Raw genomic sequence first — 14,149 nt, forward strand, 5'->3', positions numbered from 1 at the left:
TCTATTGAGCAATAGTATCACCATGAAAGAACTCTCTTTACAGCCTATTGCTTAGCTTTACTACAGCTAAGACTGAATTAACATGGCAAATAGTAGGAAGCAAAACTTACCGTGTATTCTGATCCAAGTTTGTTCAATGGAAAGAGAAGAAAGGGAAAAATAATGGCAGAATTACTTTATTGTTCATTGTGTTTTAATTAAAATGCAAAGATACATTAATAATTGCGCTAACATGCATAGTGCATTCGGGCAGTTTGTCTAATAGTTTGGTGGGAGATGGAAGCTACTGAAGCACCAGACGTTCCTGCATATCCTTGCTGTGTGGTCTCTCCCCAAGAGCAGTTAAAGGCAGCTCTCACCTTAAAATGGCTTTGGCTTTATGATTGGGAGGAGACAAAATGTTAGGATTTTGATGTAGAATACATGAAACAATGAAAATCTTTACACACTCTTTTAAAAAGCCTATTTTGTTGTGGACAGTCAAGGTGCTTGTTCTTATTTTATTTTAAAATGTGTCCTAGCTATCTTACTCCATCCACATCAACGTATCATATATAAGTAGGATTCCATTGAGGTCAAATGCAGAAAAATATAGTATTGTTTAGATTGGACCTAAATGGATAGATTCATAGCATACTGGTACTTTACGTCACACACTGTCCTTACAGTGGAACTCAATGTAAGTTAGGCATACTCCTTAGAGGATTTAAAATGCCATTCGATATCTGGATTTAATTACTGCAATTACATTTTTGTCTGATAAATTTAGTTATGTGTGAATTAAATTCTGGGCAATAAATTTCGTTTCCTGCCAGGCTGGTGTTCTATATTTCCTACGTCTTCCCCCCACCCTCCCAACAGAGTGTTAAAGGGTTATACCAACATACTGAACAGATAATGCAAGTGGAAACATGAAGAAATTGTGTGTGTATTGGGGAGGGGGGAGAAGGTTGTGAGGCAAAGGACTCGTTATTCTTACCCCCTTCCTTTCTCCTGCAACAAATCTATTGTTGGAAGGGGGAAACAGCTTAGAGACAGTGGCCTGAGCAGTCGCCGCACTTCACCCCTTCTTCCTAGCATTGTGGAGATGAAGGAATGGGTCAACCCTCCATTGTGGGAAGCGAACTGGGCTTCCTTGAGAGAAAAGATGCTAAAGCAGCTGTTGGAGGAGAATGTACCCTCTCTGAACCTCAATCTCCCCTTATCCCCTATAGTTGCTTTGGTGGAAAATAGAGGGGTCCATCTCTCTTTTCAGGGAGTGAGGGCGGGGACTGGGCATGAGAATGGCACCATGACCCAAATGCTCATGACACACAGCCAGAGCCTCCCCAAAGTCATCCTTCCAGGAAGCTGCTTTGCCCCAGGACTGACTCTTGGTTCCCTAGGCCAGTATTGTCTCTTCTGATTGCCTGCTGGTTCCAAGGTCCCGCTCTCAGGCTGGCATCTTTCATAGCACTTGCCATTCTCCAATATTTCTTAACTGGCGATGCTGGGAACCATCAGCATGCAAAGTATAGGCTCTACCAGTGTTCTACAGTAGATTCCCTTCCCACAGTGACCCTGGGAAATCTGGTGCTGCAGTCTGCAGGATCTCATAAAACAGCGATAGCCTCTCCAGTCTCATCCCATCTGGTTACTCATGGGAAATGGTAAGTGGGAGCAGCTGGGGAGACCAGCACCATGAGCCAAGAGCTCTCCAGGCTTTGTCGCAGCCTCTCAGGAGTCACCCCACCTGACAGTTCCTTGTGTTGGCTACACCTCACTTCCCCTCAGCCTGTGGAGTCAGGGACAGTTCCAGAGCCACGAGAGATGGTCACATGTGCAACCCGCACCTAAAACAGTTGGAGAATACGTTCCAACCTTCCACTCCTTTTCTGTGATCCCATAATCAATGATTTGCACTAAAATCTAATCCAGAGATTGGCAGTAGGTCTCCAGATGTTTTGGACTTCAATTCCCAGCATTCCTGATCACTGGCCATTTTGGGCAGGGGACTTCTGGGAGCTGATGTCCAAAATATCTGAAGTTTGACTTTCTGTCCACCCCTGATTTAATCTATGCCCAACCCTGTCCCTCTTATGAGCTGTTGCCTTTACTATGAGTCATGACAACTTTGAGCTGGACTTTAAAACCCCACTCAAAGGTGCTGGATGAGGAGGTTGTATCTCCTCCTTGTAACATCCTATGACCGTCTTTCTCAATCTTGTGCCCTCCAGTTGATGGTCCAAAATGCTGGGAGCTATAATGCAAACCATTCGGAATATACCAGGTTGGAGAAGCCTTCCCTATGATGCAATGGTTTCTTGCACTGCACAGCTGTGTATGTTAGCCACAATGGAAATAGTTACTAGCAATAGTGTGAATTTTGGCAGTTGGATCCAACTTTGCAGTCATATGTGCCTGAGGGTTGGGCCATAAGCATGAAAGAGCAGATGTTAGCAAAGGATGAAGGACAAGGTGAAAACAGTATGATCTGTGGGTTAGTGGGCTGTTTAATCTATAAGAATTTTTGTCATTAAAAGTGCTCTGGAAAATTAATTTGCAAAAGAGAAACAGAGAAATCAGCAACAATTTCCAGAATGGTAGCTGTGTTGCAGCAAACTTATCCTGATGAATGCAGTGTTATCCTCTGTTGCAGGTATATCTACATATGGTTAGTGGTGGTAGTGGTGGAATTGCAAGCAGTGAGGTTAGAAAGAAATTAAATGCCCCACTATGGGTACCTGCATGGCACCACGGTATTCCAGTGTTTTCAAGGCTGATTTAGAATAATACTTTCTTAGCTCCTCTCTCTTTACCCGAGTTATAATTTCCTTACCCAACTTATAATTATGGTATTTTTTATCATCTGGGCTCACAGACAGGAGGAATTTGAGAAGTTTCACCAGGTCTTGAACAACTTTTACTCCACCATCAACCTGAGCCTGGACTAGTCCAGGCAACAGGTTCACTTTCTGACACTACTAAGCACCTACATGATGAACATATAGAGGCACCAAACTTATATCAGAAACCTATTGACTGCTACGTATATCTATATGCTTCCAGCTGCCATCCAAAACACATCACAAAATCTATTGTCTACAGATGAACCCTGCATCCGTTCTGACGTATTGGACAGAGACTCACAACTTAAGGATTTATATTAGACTACTATACCCACCCAACGAATAAAGAAGAGCAACAAGACTGATACCCAGAACAATCTACTACAGGAGAGACCTTGAAGAGAAAATGACAGAACTTGTTATTGACTGTAGTTCCCAGTTAAAACTACACCAATGTATCATCAAGGAACCTGCAACCCATCCCTGACAATGATAGTTCCCTCTCATAGGCTTTGGGTAGTACACTAGTCCTCACTTACAGGCAGCCCCTAACCTAAAACAGCGACTCACCAGTAACACAGAGACACAGAGAGCCTGCAAGAGAGCCAAATGCCAACTCTGTTCCCATATCTACTCTTGCAACACTGTTACAGGAACCAATAATGTTAGCCACAACAAGGATTCATTCACCTGCTCATATTCTAATTTGATATACACTATTATCTGCCAGAAATGCCCTTCTGCATTTTACATAGGACAAACAGATCAATCCCTATGGAAAATGATCAATGAACATGAATCAGAAATGGCAATCTTGAGAAACCAGTAAGGTATCATTCAACCAACTCATGGCACTCTGCTACTTATCTCATGGTGGCCATCCTTGAACAAAGGACTGCAAAGGGAAGCTCCAATTGAAACTGCTGAATTAATCAAGAAGTTCAATTCTGGTTTTTTGGGGTGGTGGTGGTGGTGGTCTGAATAGAGGCAATGGTTTCCTGTCCAAAATAATTGCTGTGCTATATCTATCACTGGTCTTGTGAAGGGTCACTGTGCTTATTTTGCATATATTCAAGATCCAGGGGCGCAATCCTATGAAATTATTTATTTATTTATTTATTTATTTATTTATTTATTTATTGCATTTCTATACCGTCCTATAGTCGAAGCTCCCTGGGCGGTTCACAATCCGCCCTTGATGCTCATATGTGTCTGAAATCTACATCCAATGTAGAGCAGGAGGCACAGCAGAAGTGACTGTCACCTCCGCCGTACCTTCAGCAATGAATTTTAGCTAGATAGTTTTTTTCGCCCAGCTAGCCGGAGGGAGGCAGGGAAAGGAGGCTGGAAAGGCCTGGGGATACTATGTAAACTGGCCTCTCTGGTCTTCTTCCCACCCACAGGAACACCCCATTTGCATCCTCTCCGAGGTCGCTTTCATGATGTCAGAGAAGCAGCTGGTGCACTTCTTTCTGTGACAGCTGCAAGGGAGCAGGGGAGGCAGTATGGATTCCTGGGTCCGTTAGATCCAGTAATCATAAATATCCTATGGCCCCTGCTGATAATGTCTAGGGGGCATAGGATTACTCCCTCATTAAATTGTCATTGTCTGTACTTTTCTGCATTTCATTTCCCTCTGACCCCACTGCTTACAATTTCCCACTCCACTATGTGATCAACACCTGCAACAGAGGATATCACATCATACACCTGATGAAGTGAACTCTAGTCCACAAGAGCTTAGGCTATAACAAATTTGTTACATGAAATAATAGAATCCTGTTAAAATTGGAATCACTAGAAAAGACCCACTTACCTGTAATTGTGTATGGGTAGTAATTCCATGCCTTTTCTGTAACATAAAATATTTTGGGGACAACAGCTCTTGCCCAACTTGGAAGTTTGCTGCAAAGAGAAACAAAAACTTGGATAACAAGGAAACTTAATTTCCTCTAATGCGTTAATACCCAGTTAGAATATATAGTGACTTCCCATCAGTATATGACTAAGGGAAAAGAAAATTCCTGTGCAAAATGCTAAGCACAGGCTTGGGAATTCACATGTTGGTCATGTAACAGTATGGCTTGTAACTGTAACATATTTTGCATGGGGGCTACCTTGACAGCCCTGGCTTGTCCCCACTTTTCAAAAAAAACAACCCATGCTTTCACTTTAGTGGGGTAGCATCGGGTAATCCGGACTCATCTCGCTGGGCCTGCCCCCTGCCCCTCACCCAGCTTCCGGTGACCAATGGGAGGTTGCCTTCCACCTAGGAATGCCCCCGGTGCAACGCCAGAGCAAAGGCAGACACTGGAAGAGCCATAGTGACTTCGCTCTGGCAGGAAAAGTCGGGGTAAGTCCCTGACTTTTTCAGCATGCATCTTTGCGGAAAAGTCCCATGGTGACTGCAAGATGGCTGCTGCGTTGTATAACTGAAGGAGCAGCACTGCACAGCCTCTGTGGGGCTTTTAACCCGTATGGTGTACATACTATTTGTAAGCCACAAAGTGGCAGTAGTTGGAGGAATACTGTGTTCTTTTTTTCTTTTATCTCTTCCTTCATATTCTCCAGTGCAAAAGTATGACTTCCCACATTACATGCCAACATGTAAGGCTATTTCCCCAAACTAAAAGTTAACCATTTAAAATTAGTATAATGCAGCCAAACACTTTTATATCCCATTGATCTCAGTAAGAAAACGAGGCACATGCTTCAATCTTTCCCATTGAAATCAATGGGAGTTTAACATGTTTACATTTGACTCAGTGTTTAGCTATTTCCCCATTCATGCCATCTTGGTTTTTATAGCAGCTGCCTTTTTGCCAAAAGATACATTTCTGATACATTATGGCACAGTCAATTATTGACTTGTTGGGCTAGATTTCCTAGGCCCTGTTTCTCTGCCTTACAAATGGGGAATTTTCTAGATTTAATTTAAGATTTAAACAAGGGAAGAGAGAGGAGGTGTCACACAAAACGTCAGAGGATGTCAGTAGTACCTTAATGTACCAAACAATAGTTAGCGTTTTCTACACAAGCAATTTATTGCACGCTCATGATTGCACACTCACAGAGGTTATCAGGTGAGGATAACATGACATTGTTATGTTATTGACATTGACATTGTTATTCCATGTTATTCCATGACATTGTCAACCTCCAGGACACCTCCCATGCTTTCCCTTCTTTATCCCACTTTCAAAAATATTGGAGATAAAGCAAAAAAGGATGTTATTCTGAACTATCATCTGTGTGAAAAGCCAACATAGCGCTATGACAACACCATCTCGTGGCTGGAAATTGAAACACACAGAAACATATAGAACTTGCAGAGGAAGGACTTTCCTTGATTCAAACCACATGTTCGCCATGTAAGGAAGCCAATTGTAATTCCACAAAGAAACCCAAAGCAGAAAGCCCTGGTAAGATTGCAGGTGGGTTTTTTTGGGGGGGGGGGTTTGCTTAATGTAGAGAAGCTCTCCATGTGTAACCTCAGTCCCCCCCCCCCCCGCCAGACTCCAAATGCTCTTCCCCTTTATGGGACAATTACCCAGTCCCTTGCATTTAGGCTGCATTCTGCTGTATTGTGAAGAGGGGACACACAGCCTTCTACATTTCCCAATGAGCATTTTCTAGATTCACAGGATTCTGAGTGGGAGCTTATGGCACACATGATAAGAAACTGCCTTCTTGATCACCGTCATAGTTATGTAGCAGAAGAGTTACGTACAAGAAATTAGTTTTCTTGGTGGTATCAGCCCACTTCCTTGATTAATGTAAGATTCCCAAATTAAAGCACAAACATGGAAGCTAAAGCTGCTTAAAGGAAAGCAGATGTTTGATGAATCAAGATAGTGTTCCAAGCAGCCATTTTCTTCTCTGATAAGAATAAGTTTGTAAAGACCACTTGCAAAACTTTGTTAAGGACTCTACAGCCAGTTGTAACATATTTATTTCTAACTGCCACAGTGCACATATCTTAGAATCAATTTCATATTCCTATCACATGAGTTTTATAAAGAAGATGAGGTTAGCTTAGATCAGCAGAATGATTGCAACTGACTCCACTGAAGAGGGCACTTTTCATAAATACCATTTTCATATTTATTATGCATAAATGTCTAAACAATCACAAAATGAGATTAATCTTTACCAACACAGTAAATATATTTTTCAGGCATCATTCATTTATTGCAAGGAGAAGGAGAATACAGAGAAGGAGAAAAACAATTGCCTGTACTCTGGAAGTGGTTTTTAGGGTCAACTTTCTTAGAAAAGTTAGAAGCTCAGCCCACCATCTCAGTCTTATGAGTCTAAATAGCCACACTAGTGTTTATACAATGCCTAGTGAACCCCTGGATGCTGAATAAACACTAAATGAATTACAGTAATAGTGCATCCTTATAATATGTCTCAGTCAGGGATACAAAATGTTAAACTTTCATTGCAATTAATACTCTTAATCCTTAGGGGTATTCATTGCAATGAAATCTAACATTTCGGATCTCTGATTAAGTTATACTACAAGGATGCAAAATTAATGTAATTCAGTGTTTATACAGGTCTCCTCCCCACACCCATTCCACAATTTATTTATTTATTTCTTCTTCTTTCCCACCCTCCCTCCCATGTGGGTACCCAAAATGATGAACAAAGTCATAAAGTGATAAAAAAGGTTGTCTGACTAGTGACCAGACAGAGGTATACATCCTTCTCATATGTTGGGAATGGATTCAACGGAGAGTTCCAAAGGGAATAACGAGCAAACTTTACAGGAACAGGCCATGTTTAGCACAAAGCAAATTTAGGGACTCACACTCATAAATCCTTAGTTAAGCCTGACAGGGGAAAAACATGTTCTACCATTATTAATAATGGTCCGTTCAAAAGTTCACATGCCAACAGTGATAAGGGTACACTTTCCACATCAGCTTGTGGAAAACAGTGACTGGGTTTGGACAACACAATAACCAATGATGGGTTAAATAGTCAACAGTGGGTCAAATAGTAAACAGTGGGTTATTGTGTCGTCTGTCAGGACATTTTCACACCATGGTTGGTTATTCACCCAAAATAACCAATGCAAGTAGTCAACTGCATAGTTGGCTATTTGAACAACCATTGGTTATCATATCGTGTGTTGGCCACCACTGACTATTTCATCGCATACAGTTGGTTATTTTCAGCAACTACAGCGTCCCTGGCAAGAGCAGCCAAAGCAGCAGCTGCCACTCTAGTCCAGCCAGCAAAACTCCCAATGGCTGATGGGATACCAGTGGGAGGACTTGTGGGGGGGGGAGAGGGGGATGTGTCAATCAAACACACTGTTGAACTAATAGTCAACTTGATCCTGGCCTTAATCCACACCACTGGTATTATAGTAATGTCGTGTGGGGAGTACACCCTTGATAATCAACTGTGGAGTTGACTATTAACCTACCATTGCCTATTGTGTTGTCCCTATACAGCATTCAGTAAGATTCAGAAAAGGTAGAACACCCAAGAATGAGTACTAGCATTAGTTCAGTAACAATAAATGCTGGCCTGGCACTTCTTAGAGATGTTTAAGATATAGGATTTTCTGCCTTTGGACTGGAGATTGGACAAATGATCCCATGCATCACTTTCAGTTCTGTGATTCTTTACACCTCCAGTGGTTTTATTCCAGAGAGCATTTTAGGGTACTTAATTTTTCCATTACTTAATTAAAACTGAGAACACTGTATTTTAGCTGTTCTCCTATTTAAACATAGTTTTTCTATGTTTCTTCTATTTAATCTTTTTTTTATACGTAGCAGGGATCTTTCTGATATTTTCTTAGTTACTTGAGATTTTTTTTTAAATCAAAAAGGTGCATTTGAAATATTTCAGTCAATCTTGTTATTTATAATTAAATAGCTTTCCTTCCAATTATGGAGATGTGGTTTCTTCTTGTAACAGGAGAACCAGTTTAGCAAACAACCAAATTCCAGATGTTTGCACTGTCCTTTCATTCCAAATCAGTGAAATGTACAGTGGTTGCATTTGAGCATTATACTTAGTGAAATATGAATGAGCTGGAACAAACTTCAGGGTCCCTTTTCCTCCTTCCATGAGGTAGGAAGAAGTTTGGAAACTTTCAGTTCTGCTCTTGCTTAATTGTGATTTGTTATTTTGTCTCAACTATGGTTTACATTAACTATAGAGTATATGAAACAAGCTAACTTGAAACCATGGTTTCTGAAGCTGACTTGTTCAAACTAACCATAGTTAATGGTAACCATACTTCTGGACAATGTGGCAAGCTGTGGTTAACTAAAAGCGGAACAAAAAACTTCCAAACTTCTTTTCCAGGCCACATAGAATGAAAAAGAAGAGTGTGAGCTTGTGACTTATTGTGGCTCATTCAGGCTTGTTCACATTGAGCTGAACTATGGTTTAACATAACATGCAAAAGCAGCAATTGTCTCCACAAACAAGGGAAGATTTAGTTCAGTTTTCCTGAACCAGGTGCCCTCCAGATGTGTTTGACTCTAACTCCCATTGTCCACAGCCATGATGGGAATTGTAGTAGTGTAACACATCTGGAGGGAACCAGGCTGGGGAAGGCTGCTTTAGTCCATATCCACCAGTTTACAACACCCTGCACATAGAGGCTGGGGTGGAAATTGGGAGGCATGTTGGGCAATATTGCCACACAAGTCTCTGAAGGTCTCCTGAGGAAATAGAGACTTACCTTAACGTTTTCTCTTGGGCTTAGAACTCTGAACCGGCTCTCCCAGTTGACTTCATATTTTACACCCTGTGTCTTGCTGGCGCGTTAAAATGTTTATCTTCACATTTCAGCTTACTCTCCCCCCTCCCACATCCTGGCCATCTGGCCTTTACTTATACATCAAGGGAATACCCTAAGTGCAGAGTATTTCCTCATCCACAGGAGAAGTCAATGGAAAAAGATGTAAACAGCCTCCTTTCTGGGAACGGTATTGTTTTGCTGCAGCTTGCACACTATGCAAAAATAGCTGCTGCATTTAAAGCTACATGTGACATGTGAGACCATCTGCTAAACTATTATTTGATACAGCCTGAGTATTTTCCACTCTGCTTCAATGAATTGGGATCATTTTAGATTAATATAATTAAAAGATCACAATTTTTGTACAACTTCTTTTTGTCTCTTCACTTTTATTATCGCACTATTGTTTATTATTGCTCTATCACTGCAAGCACTATTATTTTGACCTTGTGTTATTTGGCTGTTGCCAAAGACTAGCATCTTATAATTATGTGATAGTAATCCCCTTTAAAATACTGTTCTTGAGTTTGATCGGATTTTGATTGAAAGCATAGCAATTGATGCATGACTACATTTTTGACTTATGATCTTAGTTAAATATTATTTAATATTCTGTGAAAATGAAAGGTGGATGGTTTAAATCAACCATATTTTACATACAGTATGAAATTCTAGTGTTTTTGTTATCTCTGTTTTAACTCTAAATTCAAATAATAGTTATAAAAACTATGCATTCGATAAGAAAAACTATTTTAGTTTTGTAAATTAATTTACATCTATATTCAAGTTTACGGTCTTGATCCCAGCTCTCCTTGGTCCCAGTTGAACACTCTAACCATTACACCACACTGGCTCTCATGGGTTCTTCTCCTTGGCAGAGAGCTGCATCTCAACAGACTGCACGTACCTGTTTTCATTGGTACAAACCATAATTGTCTGTTTCTCAGGGAAGTGTTTCACCTAGAACACGTTTTCAAACTCTACCTTCAGGGACACATTCTTCATTAACTTATCTGCATAGGAATCTTTGTATATTTGCCCCAGAATGCATGCACATCGCAGAAGCTATACTATAGGGAAAATATTGGTTCATACTGGCCACTCTTTTGGATGTCTCAGAGAACGTACCCTAGAAACACTTTGCTACAGCTTTATATTGCAGGGTGGGTAATTAGGACTGTATCAAATATTCCCTAGTGGATATTTTCAGCACAAAAGGGGAAGAGGTGCTTATTGAGTTGCCAAAATATTCCTTAAAAACCACCCACTGTTTACCTGTTTTTGCCAAATTTGCCCCAATTGCCATTATTTCCCATTAGGTCCCTTTTCTTGTTCCTGGGACTGGGGTCCCAGCCAGTCAGGGATCAGGTTATAAACACAACAACTGAAATTTCGACTCATCCCATTAGCCTTTCTGGCAGGGAATGATAGGGGTTGTAGGCCAACACATCTGGGGAGCACCAGGTTGGGGAAAGGTGTCCCGACAGGTAGTGGTAAATACACCGTATTTCAGAGAATCTTGTCATCATTACTAATCTTGAGGAGACCCTTATCAGCTTCTGAAGAACCCCAGGGTTCCCTGAACAGTTTGACCAGTTTCCAGACCACTGATCTAGATATTTCGACTAGCCCTAAGAACAAAATAATGACGATTCAGTTGGAATTAGATTGGCTTGCAGCCTACGGATAAATATAGTTTAATCCAAGACTTGTACGAAGTTTCTCAGAAAGTGGTACAAACTTGAATTCAATTTGAGTTGAAGCCATAAAAAATAAAGTGTGGTAGGTTGTGGAATTCACTGCAAGGTGGAATGAAACCTCAGGGAAAGGTTCCCTCTTCTCTCTTTGGATACACCAAATAAGGTTTTCAGCTATAAAATTAATAGAAAGGCTCCATCTGCAGAACACAATAAGGCACCATTTAGTGCTAGCTCACACCCAAAGTAATTTCACTGATTTAATGGGAACAATGCGTTTGGCACAGTGCTTTCAATACCAGCCTGCAACTGAAACTGTACTCAATAGTGAAATATAATCCACACTCCTGTAAGAATTTGAAAGGACAAACCATGAGTGGCTTTTGTAGAAGACAGCTTAAAACTGCTTGAGTTTGCTAATAATGATTAAGAACTCCATTTTCTTTCTGTCTCCCAGCAGGCTGTGAGTTTCCATTTTGCCAGACTAAAATGACACGTAGCAATGCACCACCTGCATGCGTGTTATCGGGAGAGGCCTCCAGCCTCAAGATCCAGGTAACAGGGCTGAGTGATATCAGCTGCATTCCTATCGAAACTCTCACCACCACCATCACCACCACTATGCCCCTTGGGGCCTGGGAAAACTGCCTAAGCCAGCTTGTGATTGGCTGACAGGGATCTCCTTGGAGTTGCCAGGGTGAGAGCATAAAATCAGAGGGGTAACGCTGGCCTTTGGTCTTCATCTTCGTTTCTGCCTTCACTTTGGACTCCATGTTGGCCTGTTCGGTCCTGTCCTGTTTGAAGACCAGTGCTGAGGTGCATATAGGCAGGTTTAGGTAAAATTTGTTGGTTTTACCTCAAAGCATTGTTTCCAAATGAACTCTGGTTCTTATATGCCTTTTAATTCCCTTTCCTATTGTAAATAAACTTAACATCTACCTCAAGTGTTGTGTGTGCTTTGTTCCAAATAAACCTTGGTACTAAATCCAAAGCCTTCTGCTTGGTTATTGCTAGTGATTAAAGTGTCAGGCCTAGGGCTTTGAAATAGAGGGTCCTAGATTGGGTTCTTATTTCTTAAGCTCTAGGAATGTCCTGTAAGGTCTGAGAATCCCCTGGCTCATGCTGAGGGGGATGTAAGGGGTGGTGGCAGCCTACCTTGCTAAGTTGTTCAACCCACTGTAAAGTTTATATTTAACATTAGGTGATTTTGTCTTTGTTTTGAATCAAATAAATTCCTGAAGTTGTTGCCTCATCTAAATTATTATCAGGCCCAATCAAGAGGGCCTTGAGAGTAGCTGCCTTGTGAGAGAAACATTCTTAAGGAATAGTTTCCCTTAACAATGCATTGCCTTAGAAATAGCTCATTAAATGATGTAAAGCAGCTGGCATGGCGAAAATATTAAGTCATGGATAGAGTTCTCATACTAGAATATATGACAAAATGTTGTTGTTGTTTTAAAGAGTAGAAACTATACATGCCAAAGGAGAGTAAAAATAAAAATGGGGATATAAAGATACATTACTTTGCCAGCAGATTTGCCCTGGGCATTATGCATATTTAATGAACTGGCACTTGCCCAAGGGCGGAACGAAGGCAAACAGGATGTTAAAATAGTTTTGTTGCTCTGAATGTGAACACTGTAAATGAGAGAGAGAAACTGCTGCAGGGAATTACCCCTCTTCTTTGCTAAATGTGACCTAAGGGCAAAAATCAGAAGAGTGATGGGGCGGGGCGGGGATACTCCGGCTATCAGCAAATTCAACATGCAGGTATCATGTTTTGACCTGGCAATTTCTCCTTTTCAGAGTGAAGTAAACATTCAACATTCTTTCCTTGAAGAAGATTAAGATAAAGCTGATTGCAAAAGCATTTCTAGTCTGGGGCCTTACTCTAGCTGGAACATGTATATTGAATTTCACAGGGTTTGAGTTTACTTCTGTGTATTATACTTTTTTACATTCTGAGAATGTACGGTTTATACATTCTGAGAATTATACTTTTCAAGCATATTTGAACTGAACATATCCCATGAAACTTAGCTCCAGAGAGAGAGATTTGCCCTTAACCTAATACGAACTACTGAAAGTATGGGAAATGTTACCCTCCAAATGTGTTTTTGGTTTGCTATAAATGTCCAGTCTAAAATATTCTACACAACAGATCTTTCCAGAGTTGCTCATTCCTATCTCCTGCTAGCCGAGATTTGTTTTAAAAAATTAAGTAAATCAGGATTCATAACTACATACTAACCTATCCATGTTTTTATATTCTTATATGTGTGACTACAATATCATGCAGTGTTAGTTTAAAAGAAAAATAATGGTTCCCAGGATTATTATTTTTGGGTGAGAAACTGTAGCAGAGATCTCTCTCTCTACTCTGTATATTAATTTCGGCATTTCTGTTGTTCAAAGTAAAGCTATTTTTGGTGATGTCAGACCCGCAGGAGCCCAAATTTAAACTTTCAGCCTGTCAGGCCTGGCTTCTACTTTGTGTACTAACCAGGGCCCTTATACAGCCAGTTAAATACTATTAAATCCCATTAATATCATTTGAAGAGATATGCAGCCATCCTATGCAGACTAGAGGAGCACTTTAGCCCAATAAAATCAATGAGCTTCAGCAGATGCCTAAGTCTGCATAGGATTGTATGTTATCAATGTTTTCCTTGAATTCAGTGGGACTTAAAATTGCTTAATGCACTCCAGTTATATATATTTTCCTGGCTATAACACAACACACTAAACATGATGGATAAGCATTTTCAGCTAAACATTATGGCTTAGTATGTCATGTGAACCATGCCTTACCATGGTGGCTACATAGCCATGGTTTAATCATGCTCATT

The 14,149-nt window shown here is 40.7% G+C and overlaps 1 protein-coding gene across 2 annotated transcripts in view; it reads right to left on the reverse strand.

The window, feature by feature from the left end:
• Positions 1-14,149, reverse strand: part of PITPNC1 (phosphatidylinositol transfer protein cytoplasmic 1) — a 145,568-nt gene that overhangs the window by 59,578 nt on the left and 71,841 nt on the right. For both annotated transcript variants that reach the window (XM_063120030.1, XM_063120031.1), the window contains exon 3: positions 4,637-4,733. In XM_063120030.1, coding sequence (XP_062976100.1) covers positions 4,637-4,733 — 97 coding nt within the window. The remainder of the gene's footprint in view (positions 1-4,636; positions 4,734-14,149) is intronic.

Source organism: Elgaria multicarinata, chromosome 3 (assembly GCF_023053635.1).
Source record: "Elgaria multicarinata webbii isolate HBS135686 ecotype San Diego chromosome 3, rElgMul1.1.pri, whole genome shotgun sequence".
Classification (NCBI taxonomy): Eukaryota; Metazoa; Chordata; class Lepidosauria; order Squamata; family Anguidae; genus Elgaria; species Elgaria multicarinata.